This window comes from Hyaena hyaena, unplaced genomic scaffold (genome assembly GCF_003009895.1).
Source record: "Hyaena hyaena isolate Hyena2069 unplaced genomic scaffold, ASM300989v1 scaffold_3, whole genome shotgun sequence".
NCBI classification, from domain to species: Eukaryota; Metazoa; Chordata; class Mammalia; order Carnivora; family Hyaenidae; genus Hyaena; species Hyaena hyaena.
This window is the reverse complement of record NW_024080635.1, coordinates 6,184,383-6,212,318: the sequence shown is the minus strand read 5'-3', so window position 1 is coordinate 6,212,318 and position 27,936 is coordinate 6,184,383. Positions and strand designations below refer to the sequence as shown.

At 50.5% G+C, this 27,936-nt stretch overlaps 2 protein-coding genes across 2 annotated transcripts; one reads left to right on the top strand and one right to left on the bottom strand.

Moving 5' to 3' along the window:
* The first annotated feature begins 6,002 nt into the window (after positions 1 to 6,002).
* NUDC (nuclear distribution C, dynein complex regulator) lies at positions 6,003 to 17,435 on the top strand. Its single transcript, XM_039232115.1, has 9 exons — positions 6,003 to 6,210; positions 8,998 to 9,075; positions 13,816 to 14,019; positions 14,098 to 14,163; positions 14,944 to 15,063; positions 15,140 to 15,334; positions 16,472 to 16,555; positions 16,650 to 16,768; positions 17,167 to 17,435. The coding sequence occupies exons 1-9, from the start codon at positions 6,130 to 6,132 to the stop codon at positions 17,216 to 17,218; spliced, it is 999 nt and encodes a 332-aa protein (XP_039088046.1). The 5' UTR covers positions 6,003 to 6,129; the 3' UTR covers positions 17,219 to 17,435.
* Positions 17,436 to 18,474: 1,039 nt separating this feature from the next.
* On the bottom strand, positions 18,475 to 27,577 carry KDF1 (keratinocyte differentiation factor 1). The gene is made up of 4 exons (XM_039232107.1): positions 27,512 to 27,577; positions 20,842 to 21,915; positions 20,063 to 20,137; positions 18,475 to 19,286 (listed from the first exon to the last, which is right to left on the bottom strand). The coding sequence occupies exons 2-4, from the start codon at positions 21,881 to 21,883 to the stop codon at positions 19,204 to 19,206; spliced, it is 1,200 nt and encodes a 399-aa protein (XP_039088038.1). The 5' UTR covers positions 21,884 to 21,915; positions 27,512 to 27,577; the 3' UTR covers positions 18,475 to 19,203.
* Positions 27,578 to 27,936: the final 359 nt, after the last annotated feature.

Here is a 27,936-nt window from a genome sequence, read left to right as displayed (position 1 = left end):
TTCTCCCAGCTCTCCCGCCCTCTGCTCTGCGCTGTGGGTGCTATTTATATCCCCAGCGGGAGGAAGGGGGGAACAGCCTGACAACCTTGACTCCAGAAGTCATATTCATTGAAAAAAAAAAAGAAACACTCACTGACCCTGCAGGATTGGTGGGGAAGTGGTGGGGGAGGGGGCTTTGGGAGCTCCACGTGGCCCTGATATCACTTTAGTCAATGAAGCAGCTATGCAGAGCACAGGGCTGCCTGCTTGCTGGCCCGGCTGCCCCTTATCGGATGACTCAAGCGGATAAACAGGGTCATTAACCCAGGCTGTACCAGGGCACCAAGGCCTCAGGTGCACAATCAGCAGGTGGCCATGGCAGGTTTCCCTATTGGTGCCTGCAAGCCTCTCACTAAGCTAGGAAGCCAACCCCAGAGCTGGACAAGCCTTGAATGCAAGGCCCAACCTGGAAGTGCCTTATCACTGACTTGTTTGCCTAACCTTGGGGCTCTGTTCCTGTTGTTGGTAAGGAACAGGCTGTAGGGAAGAGAGCCAGGACCCTGGGGGGCTGGGAGGACTTTGCCCACTGTGCAGGCTAGGGAGGCCTCCCTCCTCTGACTCCAGTTCTGGGGGGCCCTGCAGAAAATAAGGTCCTGAAGAACTCTCTCTCCTCAGCCGGGATTCCTAAAGCTCCTGAAAGGCTGTGTCTACTGAGAAGCCCTCACAGAACAATATTGAATAATGGCTGCTATTTATTGAGCACCTACTGTGTGCCAGGCACTTTCCAGTCTAATACTAGAGCTTCACTATGAGACAAGATTCTTACTTTTTGAAAACCCAGAGAGGTGAAGTGACTTGCCCAAGGTCACACCACCAAGAGGAGACAGAGCCCAGATCTGTCTGACTCCAAAGTCCTTACTTGTTCCCCTGGATCCACTGGCCTGGTTGTTCAGCCAGAGCTGCGTGGCCTGTTTTCCAGAGCAGGTGGTCACCCGGGTCCCCACCTTGCAGCTACCTGGTCCGCAGATATTGCCTCCTTATGATCTGGGCAGAAATGTTGCTCTGCCGCCAGCCACATGGCAACTCTGTCCTGGGCATCTGTCTCAGGTTGGTGGGGTATGGGGTGGAAGAAAGAGGGTGGGAAGGTCCTCGGCTGTGTCATGTCCATGGACCTTGGCAAGCCCAACTTGGCAAGCCTTCTGCTAGCACACCGTTGGGCAGCCATCACCATCCCTGGCACTTGCTCCTGGCTCTCTCATTTTCCAGTTATGCGACCTTGGGTGGATCCCCAAATCTCTGTGGGCCTAAGGAGCTTGATCTGGGACAATAACAAAGTGAGGTCCTAGATGTGAAATTCTAAGTAGTTTCTGGCACTCGGTAGGAGGACTTTGCCCCTCCCTTTCCTCTGCCTGAGGAACTAAGCCCCAGCAGACAAACCAATTGGCATATTTCATTTAATTGTAATAATCTTAATCCTTACATTTGTAAAGTTCCTTTCACATCTTTTTATCTCACTGACTCCTCTTCAGCATCCCCTCAAAGGATACTGGAGTCAGACGGCTGGGGTTCAAATCTGCTTCATCACTTAGCGACATTGGGTAGGTCACTTTATATTGCTGTGCCTCAGTTTCCTTATCTTTAAAGGAAGACCAGTAGTGGATATTGGTTTTATGGGCCCTGAGGCTTCTACAATTTGGAAGGCCCTCTTTAGGAATAGAAAATCAGGTATGAAAGTGAATATTTCAAATGAGAAAACATGGGGGTACCTGGCTGGCTCAGTTGGTAGAGCATGAGACTTTGGATCTTGGGATTTTAAGTTTGAGCCCCATTTTGGGCATAGATATTAGTTAAAATTTTTAAAAAATCATCATTTTTTAATGTTTATTTCTTTTTTAGAGAAAGAGTGTGAGTGGGGGAGGAGTGGGGGAGGGGGAGTCAGAGGATCCAAAGTGGGCTCTACGCTGACAGCAGTGAGCCTGATGCAGGGTTCGAACTCAGGAATTGTGAGATCGTGACCTGACCAAAAAGTCAGATACTCAACCGACTGAGCCACCCAGGTGCGCCCAAAATTAAAAAAAATATTAAAAAATATAAAATGAGAAAAACGAATCACTGCCAGTTACAAACTAAAATAAGCTGACAGAAAAACATGAATGTCACAAACTCAGGAGAATAACACAATATCTTGATTAATTGCTTGACGATATTTGCCTACGTGTTTTAGCTGCACATTCTTTGCTTGCCTCTTCCCATGATATTTATTTTGAAACCATTCACAAACACAGAAAGGTTGCAAGTACAGTACTGGGAACTCTTTTTGTAACTTGAGCCATTTGAAAGTAAATTGCTAAACCAATGCCCAAAACTCTCAAAAAAGAGTGTGTAATTCTTACCTTCAAGGACATTCTTCTACACAAGCACAGTTATAACCAGCAAAGTCAGGAAATTAACATGGAACATTTCCCATCTAATCTCAGACCTCACTTAAGTTTTAGCAAATGCTCTAGTGAAACTCTTCCAGCAACAGGGCTCTGTCCGCAGTCTCACGCTGCATTTCTTTGTCATGTCTCTTTAGTCTTTGTCAGTCAGGGAAAGTCCCTCATTCTTTCCTTGCCTTTCACGACCTTGACACTTTTGAAGAGTTGTAGTTAGTTTGTAGCAAGGCTCTCAATCTTAGGTTTGTCTAAAGCTTCCTTGTGATTAGATTCAGATTATGTATCTGTAGCAGGAAAATCACAGAAGTGAGGTGTTCTTGATACATTCTATCAGATAGTACACATTTCCATCTGTCCTGTGGTTCTTATTGGTCTGATTAAGGTAAGGTCTGCCAGGCTTCTCCACTATACTTACTCTCTTCCCCTTTGTAATGAATCCATAGTTTGTGAGGAGTTATTTTGAAAATGTAGATATATACCTTCTCAGTTTGAATGTCTATATGTGTGTATTTAGTTATGAACTCATGCTCTTCTTTTTTGTTTAGTGGCTTGTAATCTGTTACTATCGTTATTTATTTTAATGCTCAGATTGTCACAGATTTGGCCCATGGGAGCTCTTTCAAGATGGCGTCTGTCCTTTTGACATATCCCATCATTATCTGAACATCCTTTGTTTTCCAGCCTAAGCAGATACCTCGTTTCAAGCCCCTGGAATCAACCAGTACTCCGAGAAGCTCCGATTCAATCTTTTAGTGGAGGGTAGTATTTAAAAACCATGATCTGGGTGCTGTGACGGTAATTAGAAACCTAGACCTGCTCACTGGCTTGTCTTTTAGAAGAATTTGCACTGCCTGCTGGGTGGAGCATGGACCTGAAAGGAACAAGAAAGGAGGTAAGGACACAAGGTAGGATGCTTTACGAGTAGTTGTTCAAGCAAGAGGTGATGCTGGTTTGGACCAGAGTAGCAAGAGCACCTTGCTTCACACAACAAGGTAAGGGGGCACAGGATATAGTTTGTGGGAAGAACTAACAAGACCACCAATGGATTAGTTTTTTTTTTTTTTTTTAATGTTTTTATTTTTATTTTTAGGGGAGAGAGAGACAGCGTGAGCTGGGGAGGGTCAGAGAGAGAGGGAGTCACAGGCTGAAACAGGCTCCAGGCTCTGAGCTGGCAGTCAGCACAGAGCCCGACGCGGGGCTCGAACCCACGAACTGCGAGATCATGACCCAAGCGAAAGTCGGACGCTTAACCGACTAAGCCACCCAGGCGCCCCAAGACCACCAATGGATTAGATGCGAAAAGATTTTGACCTGTGCAAATGGGTGGTTGAGTGGAAATTTGGACTTTGGCAAATTGGTGTTAGAAGGGGCCATTTAACTCGATGGAGAAGACTTTGGGAGGAATTAATTTGTGCATGTTGGGGGGGGGCATATCAATGTTGGCTATGTTAATTTTTTTTCAAACAATAATTCTTGAACATAATCAAATATTCAGAAATATTCAAATAGTCAGAGTTCAAATTTCAAATTGTCTCCTAAAGTTATAAATGTTTTTATTGTGGTAAATGATACATGACATTAAATTTACCATTTTCACTAGTTTGAAGTATACAATTCAGTGGCCTTAAGTACATTCACATTGTTGTGTAACCAGCACCACTGCCCATCTCCAGAACTTTTTTATCTTCCCAAAGCCACGTGAGTTTTGAGATATCCGTCAGTCATCAAGTGGAGGTGTCCAGGGGGTAGTTAGACAGAAGAACCAGGAGCTCAAGTGAGGTCTGGGCCAGATAACCTAAGGAGAAAGTGTCGAGAGGGAAGATGGGAGAGCAATGGACCGAGCTGCTGACATTTACTAGTCTAGGTAGGACAGGACACTGAGAAAGGGTGTTAGAGCAGGGAGAAGAAAACCAGGTAAGTGTGATGACCCAGAAGCTCTATTAGTTTGCTGGGGCTGTCATAACAAAATACCATGGACTGTGTGGCTGAAACTACAGAAACTTATTTTGTCAGTTCTGGAAGCTGGGAGTCCAAGATCAAGGTATTTGCTTTCTCCAGGAGCCTTTCTCTTTGGTTTGCAGACAGCTGCCACCCATGGCCTTTCCTCTGTGTGCCCACAATTTCCTGGACACTCTTGTGTCTTGTAAGGATACTCTTTCATATTGGATTAGGGCCCCACCGTTATGAATTCATTTAATTACCTCTTTAAATGGCCCTATCTCCAAAATGTCACAGTGGGGGCTTTTACATATGAATATCGGGGAACACAATTCCATCCATATCAGAAGCCTAAGGGGGGTGGGGGGGTAGTTTCCAGAACGAAGAGGAAACTGTGTCAAAAGCAGCTGAGAAGTTGAGGGAGATAATAGTGGTCCGTGGGCTTTGGCAACAAAAGGTCACTGTACCCTTGGTCAGAGTCTTTTAAGAAAAGACTAGTTAGGCAGCATCTGGGTGGCTCAGTACGTTAAGCGACCAACTTCAGCTCAGGCCACGATCTTGCGGTTTATGGGTTCAAGCCCCACACTTGTCTCTGTGCTAACAGCTCAGAGCCTGGAGCCTGCTCTCTGTGTCTCTGTGTCTCCCTCTCTCTCTGCCCCTCCCCTGACTGTGCTCTGTCTCTGTCTCTCTCAAAAATAAATAAATGTTTTAAAAAAAAGACTAATTAGAATAAACTGAGGAAAGGTGGAAGGTAACAAAGTGGAGAGACAAGTATAGTAATCTTTTCAAGTTTTGCTGTAAATGAGAATCAAAAATTGCGGTGGTAGGAGGAGAAAATGGAGTCACGAAATGGTTTAAAAAAAAAAAAAAGTGACATTGGAGCATGTTTATGAATTGAAGGGAATGATCCAGAAGAAAAATGTTTGTGATGCAAGAGATTTGAAAAAAGTTAGAGTCCCGGAGAAGACTAAGATGATGAATTTCACTGCAAAAGTGGAGGGGTTTTCTTTAGATGGCTGGGACATGTCCCCCACATTAACAGGACTGAAGGTTGAATACCAGCAACCATTACATAATTTGCGAGGCCCAGAGCAAAACGTATTGTCTCTTGTTAAGAATTTCGACTCCATCAGAAGAGCATTAACCCAACTACGGAGCCCTTCCGCGACCGAGGCTCGCGCCACTGTACAGTTTGTAATTACAAGAAACTGGTCCTGGCAAGTGTGTGATGATGACGCAGATAGGTTGTCCTTTGGGCTAGTCCTGTTTCCTTTCTGGACCTCCACTGCCTCATGAAGGACTGGAAGAGATGGCTAACGACATTGTCAGTTCCACCGTTCTACAACCTGGGAAGTCCCTCTCTGGGCGGACGCGCAAAGTTTGCCCCTTTCTAACTTCCAACCTCACCAGATTGTAGTTCAGGATTTTCTGGAAGGCTCCAAAGCTTCTGGTGACCATAGCAACTCACGCCAAACTCCGAGACCCCCCTGGCTCCGCCCACCGAGTCCTGGATGCGCTCGTCGATTGGCTCAGCATGTTGACCAATGGTCGGTGAAGCGGGATGTTTGCCGCGCGGCCAGTGGTCCCGGGCCGGGAGGGAGGCGGGAAGAGAGGGCGAGAAGGCGGGCCTGGGCGGCACGGCGCGTGCGTGTTTCCGGCTCCGCTGCGGAAGGTGGACGACTGAAGCCGTTGGGCCCGACGCGAGCCGAAAGAGCAGCGAGAGCGCGGGACGCGAGTGCGGACCCGGGAGCTCGGAGCGTGGCTAGAGGCAGGCGCGATGGGCGGAGAGCAGGAGGAGGAGCGGTTTGACGGCATGTTGCTGGCCATGGCGCAGCAGCACGAGGGCGGCGTGCAGGAGGTAACGGCGCGCGCGGCGTCGGCCTGGCCTGGTCCTGAGGCGCTCGCCCACCCGCGCGGTCCTAGCCACGCTCACTCCACTTCTGTCTTCCGGGGCCGACATTCACCCTTGGGCCTCGCGGGTTCCTGGGATCCCCCTACGTTCGCACCGCGCCCCAGCTTCCGGTCTAGCCTCCCCGTTTCACTTCTGGGCCCCTTCGTTTCTGCCCCGGGCTCCCGGCCCCTCTCAGTAGTTCGTGTCTTAGCAACTGCTGCGTCTCCGAACGCGGCCCTGGAAAACCGCAGCGCCCTCCCCTTAACCCCTCCCCCAGTCTCACTCTTGCGTCCGGCCTCGTTTCCCCTGTGATGGGCGCCCCCGAAGAGCATTTCTTAGGATGAACCATCCTAGTTGGGATTTGCCTCTACCAAGACCGGGACCGAGCTGACGAACGGGGATGGAGGTGGAAGTGGGGCGGGGTGATGTTAGCACGTGGTCCTTTTAGGCCGTGGATGCGGAGTAGGAGGCCTGGTTCACAATTTCTTTCCAGCAGCTGCCTTCAAGGGACCTTTCCACGTCTCCAAGCCTCAGTTCCTTTTTTTTTTTTTTTTGAGATAGAACTACAAGCCCTTTATTTTCTGAGTCTTTGTTGGAGAGTGTCTTGAAGTGGAAGTAAAGAATTCTTTTTTTTTTTTTTAAATATTTTTATTTATTTCTAGGAGAGAGAGAGACAGCGTGAGCAGGGGAGGGTCAGAGAGAGAGGGAGATACAGACTCTGAAACAAGCTCCAGGCTCTGAGCTGGCAGTCAGCACAGAGCCTGACGCGGGGCTCGAACCCACAAACCGCGAGGCCGTGACTTAAGCGAAAGTCGGACGCTTAACCGACTAAGCCACCCAGGCGCCCCAGAAGTAAAGAATTCTTAATAATCGGGTTTGTTCATTCAGATATTTTTCGAGTGACTGATGTGTTCCTAACACCAGACTGGTCCTGGGTATATAGATGTGAGCAGAAGTCTGTCCTTGTCCTGATGGAGCATAAAAAAAATAAAATAGAATAAAAAAAAAAACCTTTCCAAAAGCTTGATTCCTGCATAGTGACTGTAAAACAACATACAGTGTATGAACAGTGAGGACCCACGGAGTCTGAAGATTGGGTTTTTGGGCCCAAAACGTGGAAAGTTAGAACTAGAAAAGCCTGTCAAGATCAATTCCAGAACTCTCATTCCGTAAAGAAACCACAGGAACTTGCCCCAGATCATCCAACAGGTTCCTGACTAGACAGGACCAGACTCCTTGGGCCAGTGTGTTTTCCACAGTGCATTGCTGATTCCGTGTCTCACTGGGAACAAGTTTTCTTTGCTCTTTCTGGTCTCATTCTTTTACCCAGGTGCCTTTGGAGACCAAGGACTCCTAAGCCTTTTGAGGTGGAAGAGGGGTACTAATGTGCAGGTGTGAAAAGGTTCCCTTCCTCATCCTCCCGAATTGTTGACACTAAATTAGATTAGGGGACAAGTTCATTTTTTTTTTTTAATGTTTTTTTTTCTAGGAGAGAGAGAGAGACAGTGTGAGCAGGGGAGGGTCAGAGAGAGAGGGAGTCACAGACTGAAACAGGCTCCAGGCTCTGAGCTGGCAGTCAGCACAGAGCCCGATGCGGTGCTCGAACCCACGAACCGTGAGATCATGACCTAAGCGAAAGTCGGACGCTTAACCGACTGAGCCACCCAGGCGCCCCTACAGGTTCATTTTGAGTGAATCAAGAAAGTGTCTAGAAGTAGAAATTCAGCCCATGAAGCTGTGAGTGTTTCGAAGTCTGATGCTAGAACTTTGGGGCAAATAAAAGGGCTTTTATGTGCTGATTCTTGGTCACCATTAGATCTTTTCATTCAGCAAAAGCTTTGCTGAGCATAGGTCTGGTGCCAAGCTTTGGTGATGTAGACAGAATAAGCTGTAGTTCATGGTACCCATGTGTGAGGAGTTCACCCCGGCAGAGGTGTCTTGTTCTGTAGGCTCTGTGCTGACAGCTCAGAGCCTGGAGCCTGCTTCGGATTTTGTGTCTCCCACTCTCTCTGCCCCTCCCCCACTCACACACTGTCTCTTTGTCTCTCTCTCTCTCTCTCTCTCTCTCTCTCTCTCAAATAAATATTAAAAAAAAAAGTCATGGCTTCATATAGGGGGTTTCTTGCTCTGGGCCAGATGCTACTAAGGGCCCTCACCTCCATTATCTCATTGGATCCTCGCAGGGTCCCTAGAAATAGGTCCTGGTGCTGTTTCTGTTTTAGAGTTAAGAAACTTCCAAGATGACAGAGCTAATAGGTTTCAGTCTGATCTTCAAACCTTTGTTTTTAACCATTTGGATACGCTGGTATACCAGCCAGAGTTAGTTGGTTTTAACTTCTGAAGTGGCTTCATTTACTCCCCTCCTTCCGTCTCTGCCTCAGTAACTAACTCAGCCAGTGCCAGTCTGGATGGACTTTCTACTATCTGGAGAGGAAAGCTGGGCCTTGGTGTTTAAAGCCGTGGATGCAGAGGAATGTTCTGTGTCCTTAGGCTGCTTCTAGAGCCACAAGGAACATGATACCCATGTACACGTAGACACGAGAAATGAGAAATCTGCCTTTCAGGCAGTCTAAATAAGGTTAAGTTGGGCTTCGTGGTGGGAGTGACTAAGTTGGGGAGGCTGTCCCCTCGGATGAGAGGCTTGGGGTGAAACAGTCAAGTCCCGAGTTCCCTAGAACTAGAAACCAATTTCTGTGCAGTTAAGGGGCTCCCATTGTTGCATCTTCACAGCTGTGGTCCTTTTCTGTCTTTCAGCTTGTGAATACTTTCTTCAGCTTCCTTCGACGCAAAACAGACTTTTTTATTGGAGGAGAAGAGGGGATGGCAGAGAAGGTGAGTGCTGTCTCCTGGGAAGCTCTGTTTCTTCAGAAGAAAACTCCTCTAATTGTTTTTTGAAATAATAATAGCCTTCTGCAGAAGTAAAATGCCAAGGGCGAAGAGTCAGGGAAGGGAAGCAAGCTGTCATGTATTGAAGCCCCTCTCCTTGCCAGGTGCTTTATCTCCTATTTCCTGTGATCCTTTAGCAGTTTGAGAAGGGCAGGTGTTAATATTCCCATTTTGCAAACGAGGAAATTGGCTCAAGGGGTGTTTGGCACTTTGTCCAAAGTCTTGAGCTAATTTGTGATAGAGCCAGGGTTGGAACCAGAGTCTGTTGTAAAACTGCCTTCTGCCCCTGACCGCACGCTGCTTGATTCCTTTTCCATCAAGGTGGTTTTGTCCAATTACCTAGCTGGTGGTAAGAGTGGGCAAATGTTAGAAATTGAGCATAGAAAACAAATACAGGAAAACTTAAAGCCACCCAATCCTAGTCTTCCCAGATACGGTGGCCCAGAGGTCATGGATTTGGGAGTTGTGTTTTGTGGTACAGTCTCCGAGACCTTGAGCTTCCTTCTGATACCTTAGGTTGTAATTATGTGTTTGAAGAGTGGTAAGTTGTGAAAATGTTACCTCACTGAATAGTGGTTTTTAGGACCTTGATACTTGTTTTCAGTTAAAGACACATAGTAACAAGAAAGAGACATTTTACAAACTGTTTCCTGTGCCATCAGGGGTCTGACAGGCTAGAATGTGTTCTACTGTATCTTGATGATCTGAGGCTACTCTGTCATAGACACACTCACTTGGGAGTGGGAGTCCTGAAATCTCAGCCCAGCTTTGTGGCTTGGTTGATTTCCCACACAGTCTCTGGTCCTTTCAGTCTGTATGTCTGCAAAGTGGAAGAAAGTGGATTTATTGACCTGTAGGACCCCTGCTGGCTCAAAATAGTCTTTCTGTGTTAGCGCCAACACCTCCTGTTCTCTGTGGGCTAGCAGCTCCTGTTTCTATGCCTTACAATAGCATTCATTATTCATTCAGTGATGTTTATTGAACACGTAATGCTTTGTCTGTGGTAGGTATAATGCCAGACCTTTTGGGGTTACAGAGGTGAATAACAGATATGGTCTTGTTTTCATGGATCTCACAGTGTAGCATGCTGCCCCCACCCCTTAGTAAATGAAGAAGCAGGTGTTCAGGCAGAAGCCCTGGGAGCATTACATGGGGACTGACCTAGGTTGGGGGCTCAAGGAAGACTGAGGAAGTGGTGCTTGAGGTATGAAGGATGACCAAGAGAGAGCTGCAAGAGGGGAGAGCAGTGACTAATATAAAGAAGTGGTGGCTTACAAGTATGGTGGCTGCCGTGTATAGGATGTCTGCTGGCCCATCCTAGCTCTCGTGCTCCTTGGCTCTTTGTTCGCTTAGATTCAGCTCTTCCCCAGGAGGTTGGTCAGACTCTCAGGCAGGCAGAAACCTGTCCAGTCTTCCCACCTGGTTTCCATTTGTAACACAGCAACTCCTATGTATTGAGTACCTACTGTGTACATCATTTTCAAGTGCACCGGTTAGGAGCATGGCCTCTGGAATCAGGCAGACTGAGTTGGAATCCCAGTCTGCCTCTCCACTTCCTGCTTGACCACTATGTGGCATTGGGTGAATCACTTTTTCTCTGAGCCTCATTTTTCGTAGCTGTGAGGGTTTCTTAATCCTTACCTCCTAGGGCTGTTGTGAGGATAAAAAGAGGTAATGTAGATGAAGTGACTGGCATTTGAAAATACAAGTTCATGGTCCTTTTTTGAACCTCTTGGGGCTGAAGCAGTCCCACCTCTGGGTACATACCCAAAAGAACTGAAAGCAGGATCTTGAGAGATCTGTACACCTGTGTTCATGTGTACATCATAGCAGCTCTATGCATGAGGACCAAAAAGTGGCAGCAGTCCAAGCATCTGTTGATGGATGAGTAGTGTCATATATATGTATGATGGATCTAATGGAATATTGTTCAGCTCTTCAAGGGAAGACACACACACAAGAGCACTTCGTGAATGATTTCATTTATATGAAGTGCTAGTGCAGGAATATGTTTTCTCCTTGAGATGTTTTGGCGTACCCTCGCCATGGTAAGGTTAACTATCTCCTACGTCTCAGTGTGTCTTCTTGCCAGGCTGGTGGGAACTACTCTTTACTCCCAATCACCCAGCCTATTTCAGGGAAAGCCTGTGTTCAGGTATGCCCACTTAAAAGTCTGGGGGCCCGTCGTCTTCCTTTTTTTTTTTATTTTTTATTTTTTGGTAAATGTTTGTTTATATTTTGAGAGAGTGCTCGTGCATATGTGTGCATGCACATGTGTGTGAGCGGTGAAGGGGCAGAGAGAGGGAGAGGGACTCCCAAGCAGGCTCCACATTCAGCGCAGAGCCTCTCACAGAGCCTAACCCCATGACTGTGAGATCATGAACTGAAATCAAGAGTCTGGATGCTCAACCCAGTGAGCCACCCAGGTGCCCCTGGGGCCTGTCTTCTAGAACTAGCCCAGCTGTCCCCATCTTTCCCTCCTGTGCTGGGCTGTGGGTCCCAAAGATGTGTCCAGTTGACAGGTGCTTGACTCTCTGAAGCCTGCTGGTTGGCACCGCAGAGTAGGCTACACACCCCCAGGGGTCTCTGCCTGGGGTTGGGCCTGGGTAAAGCTGGTGGGAGGAGATTGGGAGGAGGGGTCAGAGGCTACTGTGACTGGCCTTGACTGTGCCTGGTGGTTCAGCTCTGCCCTCATCTAACCTCCAGGAACTAGGAAGGAACAGCACGAATGGGATGTAACGTGATTCACTGGAGCTGGGAGAGGGGAGGGCCCTGCTCCCGCCTCCCCTTGGCCACTGGTTGGCAAATGGCTTGAGTTCAAGGTCTTCCCGATTAGGGATTTGGGACCAAGGCCCTATGGTGGAACAGCCTTTGCTGGCGTAACGGTCTCATGACCGATTCAGTTGACAGCAGAATGGCCTTCAGGTGACTCCTTTCTCTTTCATACCCTGTTTTGTTAACCCGTTTGGTCAGGGGGATGCTTTTGGTGCACTTTAGCCTTCTAGAGTGTGGAACTACCGCAGTGTGGCATAAGGTTGGGAGTTTGGGGGTAGCAGGAGGAATTGACATCAAATGAATGAGAAGCCACGGGGCATTTGGCAGAACCTAGGTCTAGGAGCCCATGGATGCTTGTGACCCTGAGCCCCACCTATACCTCTCAGCTCTGGCAGACCCCTCATTCCATCCAGCTCTAGGTCAGAGATGTTTGGAAAATGGTACATTGATCACTGATCATGTGTTGAGTGCCTGTGAGGCCTCCTCCAGATGTGTGGGCTGACACAGGTGGGTTTCCTGAGTTGGGTATGTTCCTGGGCCTGCTGAAGGTGAAGAAACACTGGAGCCAGTCCTGGAGGATGAGCAGGAGATAGCCAGGTGACCTGGGAGTAGGGACAAGGACATTTTAGGCAAAGAACAGCTTATGCAAGATTGCTTTTAGTGATAACGAAATAGAAGCACAGAGTGATGACCTCGGGGTCACGCAGGTAGAAGGAGTAGTCCAGGAGCTCCAGGCTAGGTGTGACTCTCGGGTCTGCTTGAGAATTGGGCTGAAGCACTTGTTAAAAATATAGGCTGCTGAGCCCCATCCCAGAATGTCTGGTTCAGTAGGTCTGGAGTGGGACTGAGGTTTAGCATTTCTAACAAGTTCTAGGTGATGCTGGTGCTGCGGGTGTGGGGAACCACGTTTTGAGACCTGTTGGTATAAACAGGTGAGCCATCTCTCCCATTGTATTTTTACAGGGGAGAACTTCCCCACCCCTAACTGGCTGACAGTAGATTAGACTACATCAGGCAAGGGGTTTGGGAAGCTAACACTGTGTATGTGGCTGTGATGTGGCCAGGACTATGCCAGTCTCTTGGTAAGCATTTGTCGTATTCGGTTCTCATGACAGGTGAGAAAACTGGGGCTTAGAACACGTCAAAATCATTCACTTGTCCAAGGCCACACAGCCAGCTAGTGACAGTGGTAGTAGTATTGTGGTAGCTCTCAGGCAGCAGGGAGGCCAGCTAGCAGGATGTGGGTTGGAAATGTTCTGGGAAAGCACAGTGGGAGAGGAAGGATTTGACATTGATAGCTTGCAGTCTGAGGAGCTGAGGAGTCTAGCCTTCTCCCTCAAGAAAGCTCTCTCTGGCTTCCTCCTAATGTGGCGATTCTGGGTGTGGTGCTGAGTTGCTGCTGTCCTGGAGACAGGTTCACATGGGGAGGAGATTGGTCAGGGAAGCAGGTTGGTGCAGGCCTGCGAGTGCAGGAAGGGCCTCTTGGGCGGAGGCTGGAGTAGGGTGCTCTGTAGGGAAGGCCTCTCTGAGCACTTACCACTGGGTCTGCACAGTAACCCTATGAGAGGTAGGGACGCATCCTCACAGGGGAGGAGTCTGAAGCTCTTATGGGATAAGTCCTTTGCCAAAAATATAGTAGCGTGTGACAACCTGGGTTAGAACTCAGCCTGTCTGGTGTCACTGCTGTGTTCGTGGTCACTAGACTGTGTGTTTTTTAAGTAACCACTGTTTGTCATGCCAGGTACTTTGCATTTATTCCTTCGAGTTCTGAGATAGGTGTGTACGGTGTCATCCCCGCTGTATAGATGAGGAGTTTGGGTTCTGAGTGTGGTGCCTTGCCCGGGCACCCAGCAGATAGAGGGGGGACGGACCCCAGCCTCAGTGCCTCATCACCTTCTGTCCCTTCCCCAGCTCATCACACAGACCTTCAACCACCACAATCAGCTGGCACAGAAGGCCCGGCGGGAGAAGAGAGCTCGGCAGGAGACTGAGCGGCGGGAGAAGGCCGAGCGGGCAGCCAGGCTGGCCAAGGAGGCCAAGTCAGAGAATTCTGGGCCCCAGATCAAGGAGCTGACAGATGAGGAGGCAGAGAGGCTGCAGCTGGAGATTGACCAGGTAAGCGTGGGCTCCCCGCATCCCCATCAGCACTGACAGCGAGGATGCTCTTGCCAACTGCTGTGCCCTTTACCACAGAAAAAGGATGCAGAGAATCATGAGGCCCAGCTCAAGAATGGCAGTGTTGGCTCCCCAGGGAAGCAGGTGAGTTGGACTGGGGGTGCCTGAGAGTAGTCAGGGGCTTGGAAACTTCCAGGGAATCTCTCGCCTTTCCCTGTGTCTGGAATGCCCCGTCCCTCAGCTTTGGGGGGCCTCCCCACTCTTCAGGATTCCACTCCTAGATATTGAGCCACAGGATTGGGTTTAAAAAAAACCAAAAACCTACTGGCTTTAAAGCCTTGGCGAGAAAGCCTAAGAGCCAGAGTGTGCGGTGCTTGGACAGGTATCGTTTGGGTGGGCTGGGGTCTATGCGCCCAGCCTGGCCGTTTGTGCTGATAAACCTGGGGGTTGTGCCCCCCGGGACTCCTCTCTCTGACTCAAGTCCAGCTTCCAAACAACCCTTGGGGCATGCATTTTCTGGAGTTTTTGGTCTCACAGTAGGGGTCTCAACCCTATAGCCACAGAAAAAGAAAACTGATCACTTGGCAGCCTGGTTTTATTGTAGAACAACCCTGTTTAGTCACCTCGTGATCTTCTGTTTTGTGCTGGGCTTTCTTTCCAAGTCCCTTGGCTTGAATCCCCAGCTGGGTTCCATCCATCTCTGACTGTCACTGTTCACCAACGGTGTCCTTTGTCATATGGTTTGCTGCTCGTCTCAGAGACCAGATCCATTTTGTACTTCTGGCTCCCAGAGGGCCTTGGGGTGGGCAGGGACCAGGTCTGTTTCATTTTTGTGGCCATATGCCCAGTGCCAGCCCTGGGCCTGGCTCAGCGGGGTTCAGTGTGTCTGTCAGGTAAGTAGCTGAGCACCCCACCTGTGAGCAGGAGGTTGAGGAGGACGAGGAAGAGGAGGATGAGAAAGACAAAGGGAAACTGAAGCCCAACCTTGGCAACGGGGCCGACCTGCCCAATTACCGCTGGACCCAGACCTTGTCGGAGCTGGACGTGAGTGGCTGGGGCTCGGGTTAGGAGGTTAGGGAACCAGCCTGGGGCTCCTGCTGACTTCTCCTGCCCCATGCAGCTGGCATTGCCCTTCCGTGTGAACTTCCGGCTGAAGGGGAAGGATGTGGTGGTGGACATCCAGCGGCGGCACCTCCGGGTGGGGCTCAAGGGGCAACCGGCGATCATTGACGGGGAGCTCTACAATGAAGTGAAGGTGGAAGAGAGCTCGTGGCTCATTGAGGACGGCAAGGTGGTGACAGTGCATCTGGAGAAGGTGTGAACGGCCTGGCGTCCTGGTCTGCGTCTTGATGGAGAAAGGAGGGAGGGTGTCTGCTCATTCACTCAGGGACCGTGCTGGGGGCCTAGTGGACATATGTAATCTGCACAGGACCTTTAATGTAGGTCTGTCCCGTTTGTTGTTTTAAAAATGGACTTTTGTTTATATTTAAGGGGGAAGGGGAAGAGAGAGTGAGTGTGTGAACAGGGGAGGGGCAGAGAGATGGAGACAGAATCTGAAGCAGGATCCAGGCTCTGAGCTGTCAGCACAGACCCCGACATGGGGCTCGAACTCATGAGTGGTGAGATCATGACCTGAGCCAAAGTCAGTCATTCAACCGACTGAGCCACCCAGGTGCCCCTCTTCCCCTTTTCTTTAATTTTAAAAAATTTGTAACGTTTAGGTCTAAAATTCCCATTTTAGAATCTGGAAAAGGGCAGCTCAGATTTGCCCAGGCTCCTACCTCTAGGTAGGGATGAAGTCACGATTGAGCCTTTGTTACCAAAACATCTTCTTTTACATTAGGTTTGTACATGCATTCAATTCAGCAAATACTTGAGTACCTACTGTGTGCCAGACCTGTTTTAAGTGCTGGTGAGAGAGCAATGAACAAAACATAGAAAACTGCCCTCAGAAAGCCTTGCCTCTTTGCTCAAGAGAGATGGGACACAGACACCAGTAAATAAATGTGGGCTCTGCAAAGTGCCATGGGTCAAAGGAAAGCTTCCCAAGGCCTGTCCCAGCCTAGCTGTCTCTCACTCACCTCTCCATGCCCTTGCACTAGCTTCTCCCAACTAGCATGTCCTTTCTTGCTTTTTCATCCAGTGTACCATGTGTCCCTCAGGCCGCGCCATGGGGCCACTCTCACTTCTCTCCCTCCACCCTGGATGAATAGCTCCCTCTGCACTTTATTTTTGCCCTGATGACGCTGATTTGTAACTGTCTGCATTTGTTTTCCCCAGCCACTGGGGAGGGCAGAGGTCTTGCCCATCTGTACCCTAAGTCCCGGCACAGGTTTGTGGGTCTCAGGTGCAGGGTGTGGATAGGAGCGAGTTGGGTTTTGGAAGGGTTGGGGGGATTTCTAGGGTACAGAGTGAGCTACCTCCCCATCTCTGGTGGTTCCCCTCCTTGCAGATCAACAAGATGGAGTGGTGGAGCCGCTTGGTATCCACTGATCCTGAGATCAATACCAAGAAGATCAACCCTGAGAACTCCAAGGTGAGCCTTAGCTGCTTGTGTTGGGCCTCAGCCGGGAAGTGAGGGCCTAGGTGGCCCCAGAGCTTCACCTCTCTTTGTTACCGCGTGCCCTCAGCTGTCAGACCTGGACAGTGAGACCCGCAGCATGGTGGAAAAGATGATGTACGACCAGAGGCAGAAGTCTATGGGGCTCCCCACCTCGGATGAGCAGAAGAAGCAGGAGATTCTGAAGAAGTGAGCAATGCAGAGATGGAGGCTTGGTGGGGGTGGGTGGGTGTTTGGCGTAGGCCTGGGTGACAGCAGTAAGTGGGTTACTGAGCAGGACCTAAGGCTTGCCCTGCCCCTTCCAGGATGACCCAACCAGGTTTATGGATTTATAGCCTCAGCTGGCCTACTCTAATCACTTTCTGAGGTCATCTTGAGGGCAAGGCCACTTCAGGGTAGGAAGGGATAACAAAAGCAGTGATTGCCATCTATAGGAAAACACTGAGGCTCTACTGTTTGCCTGGCTTGGCTGCAGGTTGCTCAGGGTTCTAAAGAAACTAGACCAGACGTGAGAGATCGAGAGAAAGGAGTTAGCTTTTCAGGAGAGGGACAGCCTGTTTTACCTTCTTCCTACTTTTCCTCCCCAGGTTCATGGATCAGCATCCGGAAATGGATTTTTCCAAGGCCAAATTCAACTAGCCCGTATTTGCCTCCCTGAACTGTTGGGGCTGAGCCCCCAGCCATCCACCTTTTCCTGCCCTTCCCTGGGACTTGGGGGCCTCAGGGCTGGGACACATAGGGGACTGGCCCAGGCACACTGGTCCCAGGGCATCATGGCAGAAGGGCTGGGGCCTTGTGGGGGGTGTCTCATCTTTCCCAGTTGGCCTATTGTTACACATTAAAACTATTTACTCCATCTGTCTTGTCTTCCCTCTGGCCTTTCCCTGGGGAAAAGGCCTCATTGCTTGTGCTGGGGGCTTGGCTTCTAGCCCAGATTCTGCCATGGGACCTAGAGCAAGTCCTTACACCTCTCTGGGACTGTTTCTCATTACTTAAAGGGAGAATTAAAACAAGGCTTTTAGTCTGTGTGTGACTGAGCAAAGGTGAGTTTTTCTGGATATAAGGACCAGAATATAAGTCAGATTCTTAAAGGGGCCCATGCTCAGAATTTAGGACCCACTGGACTTGATTCCATTTTCATCTCTGAGACAGTTTCTCACTGTGGACATTCTCAATCTTTGAGAGGCCTTGACCTGGATGAGATAGAGGAGCTGAAGGAAAGGGGACAGTTTTGTCACTGGTACTGGGGCCTTGTGGTCACAGCCCCCAAGGGGACCATCTCTATCTTGCATGTCTGATAGGGAGCTGGATGAATACAGTTTGTCTGGTTGTCACTTGCCATAAGGTGCCGGTGGGGATAAGAAGGAGATGCTGTGGGGGTGAGATGGCTCCCCAGTGCCTAACTTGTCTAGTCGGGAATGGGCTGGTGGGCCTTTCTCCTCACTGCTGAGAGAGGACTAACCAGACACTCCTGTGTGTGAGGAGTAGCTAAGTAGGTTCCTTCTGGACCCAGCTCGGCTCTGATGTCCAAACAAGAGGACCCTAATTCTGCCCCAAACAGGCCAGCTTCCAGGTTGAGAGCCACAGTTACTGGCAATGTGGCCAAGTTCCTTGAACCCTCTGATTGCCAGCCTCCTGGTCCGTGAAAGGACCCCATTCCAGGGATGTTGGGAGGGTCCAGAAGATCCCAGTGGACCACAGTGCTGTCAGAACCAGGGAGAGGTGGAGGGAGCTGAACTGCTAGTTGGAGGCTGGGTGGGGGCTCACCTGTCCATGGGGACTTGGGGAAACTGCAGGGATAGCCAGAAGCAGGCCACCCTGTAGGGAACTGGGGCTGTGGGGGGAGGCCTGCCTAGAAGAACCTCTTAACAATGACAGCACTTGTTAGACCTTTCTTAGGTATAGAAACTGCTACTTTATTGGGGAAACTGACAGGTAGACATTCTTGCTATCATTTTAGCCTTATGACTACCCTGTAACACTGAGGCAGGCTGGGTACTCTGTCATGTCTCTTGCTCAGTGCAGTGGTCAAGCAGATTGAACAGAAAGGACAGTATCTGCTGAGATGACCAGGCCATCTTATGTTACCTTTGTACTTGGAACTGTGTTCCTGTTAGCATCCAGAACACCATCAGCCAAGAACCAATAGAACATAATGTGAAGTGGGCACGGCCCACAGATTTCCAGACAGGCCCTGCCTGCTCCCTAACCCAGTACATTAAAATAAGCTGCTTTGAGCTGTCACCCTCTCCTTCCCCATCCTGTGGAGGGGGAGGTTGGCATGCTTGGTCATGGGGTATATGTTAAGGGGGTAGAGCTGGGATTCAATCCCAGAAGATAATTCCTAAGTCTTTGCTTTCCGTGACCAAGGCTGCCTAAAGACCAGGGGCAGGAAGGAGCAGGCCCAGGCAGGGGTCAGGCCAGCAGGGGGTCCAGGGAGATGTGGGCACAGTGGCCCAGTGAAATGCACTTGGTCCAGGAACCAGTCAGCTGAGGCAGGAGGAGCCAAGGTGGCCACTGCTTCTGGTCTCACAGTCCAGCTTCCTCCACAGGGGGTCCTGCTTCCCCTCTTTGTGCGGTGGGCTATATCCCAGAAGGGTTGCAGCCAATGGGCCCAGTTGGGGTTAGCAGTACACCTGGAGCAGCGGTGCCCCTGATGAATCTGTGTCTGTGCCCTGGAAGGATGAGTCGTGGCTGGCTGGGTATCCTGAGAAGGGAAGAGGAAACAGGCTCAGAGAGGGGAAGGAGCCCCTCCAGGCCCCACGGCCAGGGAGAAGCCTGCTGAGAAGGAGCAGAATGGGACCTGAGCCTGGGTCAGTCTGATCCTGGCTGGGTGACCCATTCAGCTTTTTTTTTTTTTTTTTTTTTTTTTAAATATTTTTTTATTTATTTCTAGGAGAGAGAGAGACAGCGTGAACAGGGGACGGTCAGAGAGAGAGGGAGATACAGACTCCGAAATAGGCTCCAGGCTCTGAGCTGGCTGTCAGCACAGAGCCCGACGCGGGGCTCGAACCCACGAACCGCAAGATCATGACCTAAGCGAAAGTCGGACGCTTAACTGACTAAGCCACCCAGGCGCCCCCCCATTCAGCTTCTTGACATCTCTGAGCCCCAGCCTTGCTGTCTTTAAATGGGTACTGACCACTCTGGGGGGCTGGTGAAGACCAAGAAAACAGTAGTAGAAAGCACACAGGGTGCATTTTCAGCACCAGCGGATTCCTTCTCCCCCCGCCCCCCCCTTTTACTGTCCTCCCCAGTAATTGGGCATAGATGCAGTGTCTGGACCCTGCTGGTTCCAGGACAGCAAGTGAACCCTTTAAGCCAGCTTGCAGGATTGGGATGGGGTCTGGTTGCTTGGGCTTCTTGTCCCTTTCTGATCCTATGCCCACCCACCCCAGGAGGAAGCTGGGAGGGGAGAATGGAGGGGTACTGGGGGGGGACTGTAGGGCAGTCTCCTCTGCACTAATCAGGTCCAGACCAAACCTGGGGCTCCGTAAGGCCTCAGCTTCCTGGCGATGGCATCCGCAGTGGTCTCCTGGGAGATCTGCACTGTGAGTTCTGGGGAAGGAACAGGAGGGGGCAGTGGTCATTATCACATCCTTTTTTTTTTTTTTTTAATGTTTTTTTTTTATTTATTTCTAGGAGAGAGAGAGAGAGAGAGACAGCGTGAGCAGGGGAGGGTCAGAGAGAGAGGGAGTCACAGACTGAAACAGGCTCCAGGCTCTGAGCTGGCAGTCAGCGCAGAGCCCGACGCGGGGCTCGAACCCACGAACTGCGAGATCATGACCTGAGCGAAAGTCGGACGCTTAACCGACTAAGCCACCCGGGCGCCCCCATTATCACATCCTTTTAACCCAACCCCACACTTCAGCTCCCAGCCAGATGAAGGAGGGGGTCACCTACCCCTCTGCTGGGTCAGAGAAATAATGTTTAACACGAAGACACAGGCTGTGTGTTTGTGCGCGTGCGTGCGCACGCATCTGTGCAGTGGGGGGTGGGTAGGGGTTTGAGTTAGGTCAGGGCAAAGGTCCAAATGCATAATGGGCCCCTGGGTCCTCTTAACCAGGCTAAGCTTGCAAACCACTCTGGCAGGTGGTAGCAGGGGAAAGCAGGAGCCTCGGGACAGAAAAGGGAGGAAAAGGAGAAAGGAGAGCAGTGACTGGCTGAGGGGTGCACCCACAGTGGCCCTAGACCCCAGCACAGCCCTCCCTTGGTCAGAGCCTCCTCCACGCTGCCCCTCAGCCATGTGGAGCCCCACCTACCATCCTGGCTGAGCCCTGAGCCCACCATGGTCTCATGGCCACTGTCAGGGGCGGCAGCAGCAGCAGGGGCAGCACCCCGTGTGGAGCGCCCCTCTGTGGTCTGCGGGCGGGTGCGGCTTTTGCGGGTACTGATGCGAATGATACCGCGAACCAGGCGGCCCTCCGCATCCTGCTCATCCAGGTGGTAGTCCTGGGTAATGCTGCTGATAAGGTCCGAGATTTTACTGGTCTTCTCCAGGAACACAGTGTCTGATGTGCACTTGGCCAGCTCGTCGATCTGGTGTACACTGAACAGCTCGGTCAGCTTCTTGAAGATGAGCACATCAATCTCTCGGCTGGACATGGAGCCGCTTCCTATCTCGGGCAGATCCAGGTCCGACTCATGGAAGGAGTAGTACTCTTCAGAGCCACGGGGGCTGCTGGCAAGGGTGCTAGGCAGGCTGTGCCGCATGGGTGGGGGCTCAGCCAGTGGCTCCTTGCAGCAGGAGTCCGCATCCGGGGCTGGGGAGGTGGTGCTGCGGTAGGGATATACAGGGATGCCTTTGAGCTTGACGTCAGGGTAGCTGAAACTGCTACCCATGGTTGACTTGAGCCGTTGGCCATCCCGCTGGCCAGGAGGTGCACGGTCAGGACTGGGGGGCACTCCATTGTGTTCTTTGGACCAGTTGGTGTCAGCAACCCTCTCAGGGGAGTCCCCAGCGGACAAGCAGGGGCTGCAGCCCCGCACGCAGACCCCACAACGCTGGAGGCAATTCCTGCATCGACGGAAGCAGAAGGCAGCCCGGCACCAGTCCCACACCCAGGGCCGCCAGAGCAGGCAACAGGCTGGGGGCTCAGCAGCAGCCTCAGCAGAGCCAGAAATGAAGGTAAGGCTCTCGGGCCCATGGTGGCCAGGATCCTTGGGGTCTGGCCTGCAGGTGCGGCGGCTTGGTGGGGGTTGGGATGGCTCATCAAAAGTCTCCAGGCATAGCTCTGTTGGCCGCTCCCAGGGTCCCAAGCGTGGGGGCCCAGATGATGGGCGGGGGTGTCTGGGGCGGGGCATGGCTCACTGCATGATTTGTTGCAGCCAGGCACCTGTAGAGGAGAGGCCAGGAAGGAGTCAGGATCAAGGGTGCAGTTATGCCCATGAACCCTCAACCTAGTGTCCCTCCCTCCCCAAAGAGGAAGTTCTCTCTCTGGTCTAACCTACATGTCAAAATCTGGGATGTCATGCCCACTGGGATGGCTACTATTGAAAAACCAGAGGATGACAAGCATTGAAGATGTGAGGTGGGAACGCTTGAAGAATGGTGCAGCTGCTGTGGAAAACGGTATGGGAGTGCCTCCAAAAATCAAGCACAGAATTGTCATATGATCCAGCAATTCCAGTTCTAGGTATACACCCAAAAGGACTGAAAACAGGGACTTAAACAGCTATTTGTATTCCAATGTATACACAGAATTATTTGCAATAGGCCAAAGGTGGAAACAATCCAAATATCCATGGACAGATGAATGAATAAGCAAAGTGTAAGGTATACATACAATGGAATATTATTCAGCCCTAAAAAGGAATGAAATTGATACAGGCTACAACAAAGATGAGCTTTGAGCTAAGTGAAATAAACCTGACACAAGGGACAGATATTATCTGGTCCCACTTACATGAGATATCTATAATAGTCAAATTCTTAGAGACAGAGCATAAAATGGTGATTGCCAGGGGCTAGAGGCAGGAGAAAAGGGGAAGTTAGTGTTTAATGGGTAGAGTTCCACTTAGGGAAGATGAAAAAGTTCTGGAAATGGATGACAGTGATGGTTACACAACAATGCAAATGTGTTTAATGCCACAGAATTGTATGATTAAATGGTAAATTTTATGGGAGCCCGGGTGGCTCAGTCAGTTAAGTGTCTGACTTCAGCTCAGGTCATGATCTCGTGGCTTGTGAGTTCAAGCCCTGTGTTGGTCTCTCTGCTGTCAGTGCAGAGCCCGCTTTGGATCCTTTGTACTCCTCTCTCTCTGCCCCTCCTCCATGTGTGTGTATGTGTGCTCTCTCTTTCTCAAAAATAAACATTTTTTTTTAAAAAAGGTAATTTTTATGTTATGTGTATTTTACCACATAAAAAGAAAAATCTCCTGAGCTCACTTTCTGGGGAATGGTCTCTCCCAGTTTATTCCCACTGTCGGTAAGCCTACCCAGCACAGAGTCTTTGAGGCTACTCAACAAATGCCTTTCCATGTGACCTACTACACAACCTGACCATGACTACCTTCCCCTTCCCCTCTTCGTCAAATCAGACATGGGGATGTAAGAGTCCCCATGTCAATATTTCAATCTGGCTCAGATTTGCTCTCATAGCAATATTTAACACCAAGCACTCTTTTGCTTCCTTTGGTTAGACAAGAAAGCCACAAAATATACCCTCTTTCCCTTTCTGACTTGGTTGCTAGCAAGCTCAGAGCAAAAACTTCATTCATTCCACAAACACTGAGTTTGGCCTTATGTTAGGCACTGTAAATCCAAAGATGAATAAACTGCAGACCCTGTTCTTGTGATTCACTCATGGTTTTGTAGGGAAAACAGATGCTTAAAAGATCCTAAGATGAAACATGTAGGACATATGAAGCAATAGTGGTGAATAACTATGCCTCAGGGAGTTAGGGGACATTATGTAGTGATATGTTTGGGAAGGTTCTTGATCATATGTAGAGATTTGCCAAGGAATAACCTGAATTTTCTGCGACATTGATCCTTTATCTTTTTCTCCCCAATTTAATGGCATTGAGGTTGTAGAACTAGTGGTATGTGAGGAATTTGGGACTGAGTATCAGGATATCTGTGTTCTAGTCCCAGTTCTGGCTCTAACAGACAATGTGCTTTGGACAAATAAATGCCACCTCTCTAATCAGGGCCATGATCATTGGTCACCCAGGTACAGTTGAGGCTCCCATTCTGGCCACCTCCTTTCCTTTCTATTTGCCGCAGCCAGGGAGAATTTTAAAAATCTGGAGAAACCTGGCAGACACCACTTTAATCAAATGACCAAAGTTAACATCACCAACAATGGGATGAACTGATGTCATCTGCCTCCTGATACTCTGCACTACAAGGATATGATATCACTTAAGAAGTATTTCTGTCAAAAAAGCATCATAACCTGAATATAATCATGAGGAAATATTAGAGAAGCCCAACTTAAGGGACATGACAACTAAATGCAATGTGTGATCTTGGATTGGATCCTGGATCAAGAGGAAAAACTGGAAACTGGATAATGTGGATAAGTGGTAAAATTTAAAAGTAGACTGTATATTATTTAATGTTTATTTATTTTTGAGAGAGAGACGGACAGAGACAGAGTGCGAGTTGGAGAGGGTCAGAGAGAGAGGGAGACACAGAATCCAAAGCAGGCTCCAGGCTCTGAGCTGTCAGCACAGGGGCTCGAACTCACAAACTGTGAGATCATGACCTGAGCTGAAGCTGGCTGCTTAACCGACTGAGCCACCCAGGCACTCCTAGACTATATATTATTTAATAGTATTATGCCAATGTTAAATTTCCTGAAGTTGATCACTATGGTTATATAAGATAATGCTCTTAGGAAATATACACTGAGGGGTGTTTGGGTGGCTCAGTCGGTTAAGCGACCGACTTTGGCTCAGGTCATGATCTCACAGTTTGTGGGTTCGAGCCCCGCGTCAGGCTCTGTGCTGACAACTAGCTCAGAGCCTGGAGCCTGTTTCAGATTCTGTGTCTCCCTCTCTCTCTCTCTGACCCTCCCCTGCTCTCTCTCTCTCTCTCTCAGAAATAAATAAAACATTTAAAAAATAAAAGGAAATATACACTGAAACATTGAGGGGTAAAGGAGCGTGATGTCTGCAACCTAATCTCCAAAGGTCCCCGAGAAAATCTGAAGGTGCATGTGTCTCAAGAGAGAAAGGCGAGGTGGCTAGGTAAGAGGATACAAGAGTTCTTTATTTTTGCAATTATTCAGTCCACTCCCCTGGCCCCATTCAGCACTTCTCCAAGGACCCTCCAGATCCCCAAGTCAGATGGGAGCCCACAGCTTTCTGCTGGTTGCTGTCAGCTGGGTCGCCTGGAATCCATTGTTTAAAGATAAGCCTATATGATCCCAAGGGACAGGGACTGTGTCTGACTCCTTTCTGCCTCAGTGTCAGAACAGGGTCAGATACAGTAAGTGCTTCAGGGGACTGACACATTCTCTGTGACCTTAGAGTAGAATCAGGACCATGGGGTAGGAAGAAAAAGGACTTCAGCCTCTAGGCTGACCAGAGTAGGGGTGGCAGCCATCTTGGGAAAGGGGGACAAAATCCCCTCTCCCAAGGTGTACAGACAGAAATTGTAATAGGTGACTTGAAAATCCCTCACAACCCAGACAGGCAAGTGGTTAAAAACCTTCACCTTGGTTTGACCAATGTGGGGGGTGGGGGTATGGATTCATTCAGTCACTCAATTGACAAATATTTAGTGAAGGTCTACTGAATGTCAAACACTGCTCTAAATTTCAGTGGATAAAACAGATAAAATTCCCTAACCTCAGTCAGGAATCTGCATTCTAGTGAATGAGTTAGTTATTCATGGCTTACAGTGTTCTTATGTGCTGTAAATGTATTCAAGCAATTTTGACAACCCTATTTGTTGGTATTATTATTATTACTACTATTATTATTATAATATACTATACACCTAGAGGTCCAGATAGGTTAAAAAAGTTATCCAAGCCACATATCTACTTTCACCCAAGCAGCCTGGCCCAGGGTCTTACCCAATACCTCATCCTCTCTGTTACTTGGGAGGAAAGGGTTAGGTGGCCAGCTGCCAGCTCCACGGACAAGCCTGTACCCATGGAGGGACCACATAGGGAGTCCTGAGTCTTCCGGGCTCAGGTCTTGGATGAGGAGGATGGGTGCATCTACACTGTTTCAACCACACTGAGCTCTGAAGTACACAAAAACTTCAAGGGGTTACTGATGGTCGTCTGGGTCACTCCTCTACATCCAAGGCTCTAGGATTTGCTACTATTCATTAAATTCACCCACCAGGGGCACCTGGGTGGCTCAGGTCATGATCTCACGGTTCCATTTCAAGCCCCGCATCCGGCTCTTTGCTGTCAGCATGGAGCCTGCCTCAGATCCTCTGTCCCACCCCCTCCCCTGCCCCCCTGCTCCTTACCCGCTCACACTTGCATACTCTCGCAAAAATAAACACACATTAAAAAATAAATAAAAATTTAAAAATAATAAATTCACCCTACCAAATATTCATTGAGTGCCTGCCATGTACCCAGAACTGTGCTAAATGCTGGGGGAAACAGCAGTGAATGGTCCAGAAACGGGCTCCAGCCCAAGAGGGCTTTCACTTTACCTAACACTCAACAATATCTCCACTTTAAGCAGATCAGGAAGCTGAAGCTCAGAAGTGACTTGCCCAGAGACACCCAGCTGGAAAGGGATGGAACAGGATTTGTATCATGGTCTACCAGACTCTGGAGCCCATGTAGTTTGTTTTGTGCCACATACCTGGAATGTGGGTGAGAGGGAGGTCAGGGGGGAGCAAGACCTAGGGTAAGGACAGTGGCTTGTTTCAGTTTCCCCGCCCCTCTAGGTCCAGGTCCAGAACCCTCCTGACGTCCAACTCGGCCCATTTCCTCCAGGCTCTATCTTCCCCTTGCTGCTTGCCCTCACATCTGAAACCCTAAGAACACCGGTCATCTGGTTTAGTGAGGGGAGGGGCCCCTGCTCCTACTGTGGCCTGGGAGGAGACTCTTGGCCTCTGTTTTCTCATCTTTAATTAGGGGAGAGACGGGTATCTTCCTGGGCCACCGTGAGGTGTACATGTTATTTCGTGCAGGTTTCTTAGCGTTGTGCCTGGCACGTGAGAGGGGCTTGCTTGGTCGCTGGGCGCCCCAAGTCCCTGCAGGCCCCCCCCCCAAACTTCTCATTGATGCTCTGTCCCTCCCCTCGTCCCGGAGATCACAGATACACACACAGGGGTCTGTCTCTGTACCATCCCCCTCCTCCCAAGGTCCCCAGGACAGGCCCCACCCCCCGTACCCAGCCTAGTCTTGCACACTCAGCCGAGAAGGGCACCCCAACCCTGCTCGGGAAACAGCCTTCGGCTCCCGCACCCTGCATCCCCTCACCTTCTATTTCCTGCCCCAAAGGCTCAGCCCACGAATCTGGCATCCGGGGCCACGTAGTCCCGAGGCACCGGAGAACCAGTCCCCGCCACTGCCCCTCCGATTCGCACAGCCTCTGCCCCAGCAGTGCCTTCGGGGCGAGCTCCTCGCTCTCCGGCTGCAGGGGCCCTCCGCCCGCGGGCAGCAGCAGCCCCTCTCCCGCCCTGACACCGTTCCTCCGGGTGTGCACGCCCCCCTCCCCCAGGCCGACACTGCCACCCCTCCCCAGGCGAGCAAAGGCTCCAGCCCCCAGCCAGCTCAGCCCTGAGGGCGACCGCGACACCCCCCACCCCCACTCTGGCCGCCGAGCCCTAGACGTCCGCTCAGGCCGCTCCCCGGCCCGGCCCGCGCACCCCGGAAGTGGGAAGGTGGTGCCCGAGGAACGGGCCCCGGGACCCTCCCCCGTCCAGGTATAGCCTCGCGGGGGAGGGTGTCTCTCCACACCGGCGCCGCCCTGGTTCGCGCCCCCACGGGCTCGCGCGGGGCTTACCTGTCCCGCCAGGTGAGCCGCCTCCAGCCGGCCCCTCCCCCCGCCCCCCTCGCCGCTCACCTGGAGCGCAGGTGAGCGTCTCGCGGGAGCGCTGCACGGGCCGCCGCTGGGGACACACTTCCTGCTCCGCGAAGCGCCGCCGCCGCCGCTGCGCACCTGGGTCGAGGCCCCGCCCTGAGTGCGGGGCGGGCACCGGCGGCCAAGCTTGGGCGTGAGGCCTATGGATTCCGAAGCCGGTGCTCAGCTTGGTCTGGCTAAGGGAGGCGGGTAGGGGGAACCGACGCTGAGGCTCGGTCTCCTCTCCTGTTAACCGGGCAGGTAGTCTTAGGAGTCTCTGAGCACCTGGCGAGCACTTGCCAGTTCTTAAAGGCCCGGCTCAAAGGTCGTATCTCCTGGGATAACTTCCCTGGCCCCTAGGCCTGTCT

Bases quoted from the DNA above. Each gene is read 5' to 3' on its own strand.
- KDF1 (XM_039232107.1), bottom strand. From the start codon at position 21,883: ATGCCCCGCCCCAGACACCCCCGCCCATCATCTGGGCCCCCACGCTTG. The intron at 20,138-20,841 runs GTAGGTGGGGCT...TTCCTTCCCCAG, and splicing joins CTCAGGGCTCAGCCAGGATG to AACTCACAGTGCAGATCTCC. The intron at 19,287-20,062 runs GTTTGGTCTGGA...TTCCCTTCTCAG, and splicing joins GAGGCCTTACGGAGCCCCAG to GATACCCAGCCAGCCACGAC.
- NUDC (XM_039232115.1), top strand. From the start codon at position 6,130: ATGGGCGGAGAGCAGGAGGAGGAGCGGTTTGACGGCATGTTGCTGGCC. The intron at 14,020-14,097 runs GTAAGCGTGGGC...CCTTTACCACAG, and splicing joins TGCAGCTGGAGATTGACCAG to AAAAAGGATGCAGAGAATCA. The intron at 16,769-17,166 runs GTGAGCAATGCA...TTTCCTCCCCAG, and splicing joins AAGCAGGAGATTCTGAAGAA to GTTCATGGATCAGCATCCGG.